Source organism: Merops nubicus, unplaced genomic scaffold, assembly GCF_000691845.1.
Source record: "Merops nubicus isolate BGI_N331 unplaced genomic scaffold, ASM69184v1 scaffold15519, whole genome shotgun sequence".
Taxonomy (NCBI): Eukaryota; Metazoa; Chordata; class Aves; order Coraciiformes; family Meropidae; genus Merops; species Merops nubicus.
In genome coordinates, this window is record NW_008630321.1 from 36,541 (window position 1) to 42,721 (window position 6,181).

Consider the following 6,181-nt stretch of genomic DNA (forward strand, 5'->3'; position numbering starts at 1 on the left):
TGACTCCATGAAATAAGATTAAAAACATTATTCCATATATATTTTCCAACTTCCAAGAAATGTTTAAGGGCTTCTGATTTCCTTGGTTGCATCAAAGCTCAACATAAATGCAGTTTAAAAGCTAGTTATCACTATGTCCTTTATTCAGAGTCATTTAGCCATGAAAGAACTAAAAAGGCACCAAACCAGGAACACTAATCCACAAGGTAATACCACTTCTAGAGGGAAGGGGCCTGTCAGAAAGCTGGGACAGACTTTGGAGCAGGACCTGTTGAGACAGGACAAGAAGTGATGGTTTGAAACTAAAAGAGGGAAGAGAAGGAAGAAATTTTGTATGCTGAGGGGGGTGAGCCTTTGGTGCAGGTTGCCCAGAGAGGTGGTCGCTGCCCCATCCCTGGAACCATCCCAGGTGAGGTTGGCCGGGGCTCTGAGCACCCTGCTCTAGCTGCAGATGTCCCTGCTCCCTGCAGGGGGGCTGGACTGGATGACCCTGAAAAGGTCCCTTCCCACCCAAACCATTCCATGATTCTCTGACTTATACCAGTAAAGACCTAGACCTGCTGACTCGTGTCTCCTGCCCCACTGACCCAGATGGTAGATGCAGGACCTGGGCATGTTCTGCTAGCTCTGTGTCCTGGAGAACTCAGTGTCCAGGCCATGCTCCCACTGGGGTGCCTCTCCAGTCCTCCATACTGCTCGACTTGTGCTGTGATGGATCTTTTGCAGATCAGAGAAATTAGCCCTTCAGCTTTATATGATGAGCTCTATTTCATAATGTGGAATTATTTTGTAGTTGTCAAACACAACAGAACTGTAATCAGCACAATTTGAAATTTTAGTATACAATGTTATTCAATCAAACAAAAATTCCAAAACAGTTTTGATTGAATTAAAAAAAATCAAAAGAGCTATAATGAGTAGTTTATGTAAATGAAACAATTCTTTCTGGGTACATTCCTTCTGGCTTTAAAACCATTACATTAGGAATGAATTTGGCACAATACACAGAAATATCAAATGCTTATTGAAATTAACACATTTAAATACCAATGAATATTTAAACTACAAATATTTCTCTGAATGCCAGGACTAATGAAGTCAAGTTTCATATGGATTCTTCTGCAGTTGAAATGTATCATCTTACAAACCCTCTCCATCAAGTGGATTCTTAGGAATCTGAGTTCATGTGTTTCCCTCAGTCAGTGATTTATAGGATCTTTCTCCTTACCTAAACACCCACTGTCATGAAACATGCAGGAGTCTGATGACCTGACACCTCAAGTGTTCTTAGAAACAGAACTGAAATGAGCTAACAGGTTGCAAAGTTATCAGCAAGGAAAAATATGCAGAAAAAATTCATCCTTAGAAAACCAGGTTTCAAAGTAATCGCTTTGTCTGTGGTTTCAAATTGATTAGTGTCATTCAAATATATTAATCCACTCTGTGCCAATAATTCCAAGTTTCTATACAGACAGAAGGCTTGGCCACCAGTATACTTTCATTTATACATGTCCTCCCTTTGGATAAAAACTGCTGTGTACAATTTGCACATCATTGCATATGAATGAAGTGTTGACACCCAGCGTATCCCACAGTTGGATGCCAGGTATTCATTTGTATTTGGGGATATTTACCCATTTTATTTGAATTACTGTTACCTATTGCTTTGTACAAGCTGGACTGGCCTCTCTATTATCAGCTCTTGGCGATGCTTTAAAATGAAAGCTCAGGGGTAAGATTTACTGCCAGGAAGAACCACAGTGGGGAATTAAGAAGCCATGACAAGAAAGAAGTCACCCTGCTCCTTTGTTACTTACATGCGCCCACTTCTCCCTCCAGATCTCAGGGCTGTGCCTCTGGCACTCCTCTTGAAGCCAGTGGTAGCATTTCAGATGTGAGATAACGTCACAATAGGCTGTGCCATCTCCTCCAGAGCCATCATTCAGCTTAAACAACCAACGCCGCACTTCCATATTGTCAACGATGAGCTGGCTGAGGACACCAATCATCTGTGGAGCAAGGACAGAAAGAGCTTTTGCACTAGGACAGAATTAAGTTGTTCTTCCATTTAGACTTCCAGTTCTCAAATATTTGGACATATTTATTTTCCAGCTGTGTTTTCTGTTTCTTAAGAGATCCTTGTGTTGTTACAGTTCTCTTGGATATGTAGCAAAACCAACCCTGAACAATTTTTGATGAATCATGGAATGGTTCTGGTGGAAAAGGGACCTTTAAAGCTCATCCAGTCCAACCCCCCTGCAGGGAGCAGGGACATCCCCAACTAGAGCAGGTTGCTCAGAGCCCCTGGAATGGTTCCAGGGATGGGGCAGCGACCACCTCTCTGGGCAACCTGGGACAGGGGCTCACCACCCTCAGCATCAAACATTTCTTCCTTCTCTCTAGTCTCAATCTCCCCTTTGAGTTTAAAAACCATCCCCCTTGTCCTGTCCCAACAGGCTCTGCTAAAAAGTGCATCCCCAGCTTCCTGAAGGTCTCCCCAGAGCCTTCTCTTCTCCAGGCTGAACAACCCCAAAAAACCATGAAGAACCAATGGTTCTCACCCCCTACCTGAGTCCACTTGGGCAGGGCACTGAGCAACAACCTTTGTGGTCAAGGTCCTGTATTCTGCACAGATGAATTTGCCTCTCTAGACTTTTTTTGTCTGAGCAGAGTCTTAGTTTTTGGATAATCAGGACAGCTCCATAAATGTTTGTGACAGGGAGCAACACGGGATGGACGATGCTATTTGCAAAAGCTGAGAGACAGTGGTGCCAGATTCTAACACCAGCCAAACATCTGTGAAATTTTCCTACTGGAGAGTGCATTATATGGTTATAAATGTAGGAAGGACTTACCAGGCAGCCTTTATAAAAATGCTAATTATTTATTTGTGTATGTACACAGATTTAAATGGCTTTAAAATGCCTTTTGCCCAGCTGGTGTAGGCTGCAATTATCTTCTTAGAAACTGCAAATGCCTTTGAACCTGGTGAAAGTATTATCATCTCTTGTTGTGTTGGTTGGAGCCTTCTCCATTTTTACACAGTAATTTTGGGGACTTTTGTGTATTTCTAAAAATGCTCACAAATACACGTGTGTTCCAGATGCTATTATTTGTGGCTTTTGAGAATTGGATAGATGTTATTTTCCTTGATGACTCCCCTACAGTAATGAAGATCAATAACACTGTAAAGACTTTACCAATCATACACAATTATGTGCTATCTTTAAGTGAAAATTGAATTGTCCTTTAGCATTGTGTCACCTTGCTTTGATTATTCAACCCAAAATGCCAATATTTCATACAAGCCAACAACAAGAGCGGAACTTCCATAACACCGCAGTATGAATCAGAAGGATTAGATCCCTGTAAATTATTTAGCAATAAATCAAAGAGTTGTTTTTCAGATCATTGATCATATGGTCACCTACTAGAGAAGATGCAACTTATCTGTGTAGCTCAGCTTAGTTTCAGTGTTAAAGGTGATTAATAAAAAAGCAAAGCAATGTGAAAAGCCTCTCTGAGAAGTAGGAACACCTACAAACCACAGCACTGATTGTTTTTCTGTATGAAGTGTAGCACCATCACTAAAATATTTTTAAAAAAATCAGTATAGATCTTACTTAGACATATTTCCAACTGCAAAATCAGCTTACAGAATGAAATACTGAGGCTCTGAATGCAAAATAAACAGATGCAAACTGAATGCAGTACAGAAGACTCTTGTGCCTTGTAGTTTTAACTCAGTAATATTTTGTTCTTTTCTTACTGGCCATGCTAACAAGATAGGTGAGTTTAGCAATAAGCCAGGCACAAGGTAAATTAATGAATTTAGCAGTGATAGCCAGGTACAAGGTAAAACTCCAGTTGCAGACATGCTCAGTGAACCTCAGCTTGAATAGGCTGACTGGTTAAGGGGAAGAAATTTTCTCTTCATCACATAGCTTCCCAGAAATCCCAGTTCTACTTTCAGACACTGATAAAACTATTAATTCACCGAGGCCATGACTTCATCCATGGAGCAGCAACATGAACTGTTTGAAATAACCAACCCAAACACCCTTATATATTCTCAAGGCAGACCACGAGGAATACCAGAACAACTGTGTTACTTCCTGACTAGGCTACAAATTGCATTTCATTGGTCAGATAGAATTAAAAAAGAGCCCAGCCTCAGACAGGATTTAATCAGCTCCAGTTAGGGTCCAATCAATAGAAACACTGCAATTGCACAAAGTTTGCACCCTACCAAGGGAAAAAGAGGCATCTGCACATTGGCACACCCCAGGGCACACCCTGCTTACCTGCTCCTTGCTGTAGATGTCAGATTCTCCAGGAGGGGTTGCCACACAAGCACCAGCAAAAATTCGTTTGCCTCCTGACTTGGAGCTATAGAGAAGAGCCACTTCTGGCACCGAGCCTAATATAGGCACATTTAGCATGTCAGCCACTGCTAAATCATCTTTGTGGGGAACCCCTCCAATAATGTAGGCATCTCTGCTCTGGATAAGACTTTTTATTCTTTTGATTGTCTTGGGACTGTACTTCAGCTGAGTGGCCAGGCACATGTGATGCTTCTGTGTAAAGATAACATTATTCTTGTTAAAAGGTGTTCTTTTCTCTTCCATGAACCTAATTTATAATGTTGCACACAATAAATACATTATTAATAGCAGGCTGGGTTATGACCTATCCTGTAGCTTAGCAGTTTAAATTGATAAAAGCTGTTGGGGTGAGGCTCCATAATCGTGCACATCTTTAGTGTGTTGGAAATGGGCTCACTGGGAATAGAACTAATTACTACACATCTGTATTTATTTGATCCATGCGGAATTATCCTTCTGTCAGTCGGCAGAGAGGCTGGTGGCCTTTGGATAATAGTGATTCATCTCAGCAACACTTCTGGCATGGTTTAACTCTAAAGCTCCTAAAAATCAATACAAAAATGAAGAAAACCCCCTATAGCAGGGGATGTATCTCACCATACAGTTCAGCAGTATTTTAAGCGTTTCTCTGAGAATAAAACACTTTGATTTACAAAAGCTTTTCGCTGATCACGTTAAATTACTGGGGATATACATTTCCACTGCACAGGAGTTCTGACTGTAAATGCAGCTGCAGAGTACTCCAGGAGAGGGTCAGATTGTTGTTGAAATTACAAACTTTTTGGAGGGGATTTTTAATGTCTTCTAAAAAAGAAGATCTGCTGCTGAACAAGCTGTTCCTGACATGCTATAACCTTTAATTTCAAACTAAGAATATTAGTCATGGCACATGAAACCTCAAAAATATTTTCTATTTTCAAACATATTTCAAACCTATCCTATGCATGGCCTGCAGATAACCCAACTATCATTCTAAAGGTATAGACCAAGGTGCAACTGAGGCTGAGATAGATGGGGATGGACATCATGCAGAAACAAGACAAGAGACATCCACTGCAACAGACTGCCATTAATAAATCATAATTGTAACAAGAAGAAAATCTTGTTACAATTGAGATTTCATCCCATTGAGGTACTAGTCAGGAAAGTGCTAATACTGGATTTGCAAGAGATTTCCAGGCCTGGAGAACCCAGATATTTTCCTTCAGAGACCTGGATGCTCCTTCCCAGGGACTGAAGTACAAATCCCGATTCCACTACTTGGCTGGGGACAATGGTGGAAAAGAAGATGGGCAAGCCCCTAGAAGTGAACAAAAGGAATCCTCTTTTGTCAGCTCCTCAGTGCTTTCTCATACCAAACAGAGCTCAAAAAAGTGCCCAAGTAGTCAGACAAAACTGCAACAAGGACTATGAGGATGTCTGAGAAATCAGATACTCTTCAAAGTTCTAGTAGGAAAAAGGGACTCACTGAAGTATAACAGCAGAAAGGACAACAAACAAGTTTCCCAGAGTCTTTTTCCTTTTATCAGTTTTAAACCAGAGATTCTTCATGTTCTGATTCATCCATTTCCTTTCTCTGGAGCAGGGGTATAAAAGCAGGGAGATGACCTGTCCTGCTGGTCTCATGGCAGAGTTCTGCCATGGAGAGAGCAGGATCAATTTCCAGCCCCGGTCACTTGCTCCCTGGGGCCACGAGTGGTGATGTAGGGATGAGATTTGCTTTGTGTCTCTCCATAATGGATTTTAGAGTTAATTAAGGAGTGCAGGAAACAGGCTGTAAAATCTAGTTCATTCCT

At 41.3% G+C, this 6,181-nt stretch overlaps 1 protein-coding gene across 1 annotated transcript in view; it reads right to left on the reverse strand.

Moving 5' to 3' along the window:
- IQCH (IQ motif containing H) overlaps positions 1-6,181 on the reverse strand; it is a gene marked incomplete at its 5' end in the record, with an annotated part of 68,354 nt that overhangs the window by 32,470 nt on the left and 29,703 nt on the right. Inside the window, 2 exons of the mRNA XM_008947260.1 lie at positions 1,818-2,009; positions 4,305-4,577. Of these exons, the coding sequence (XP_008945508.1) occupies positions 1,818-2,009; positions 4,305-4,577 (465 nt within the window). The remainder of the gene's footprint in view (positions 1-1,817; positions 2,010-4,304; positions 4,578-6,181) is intronic.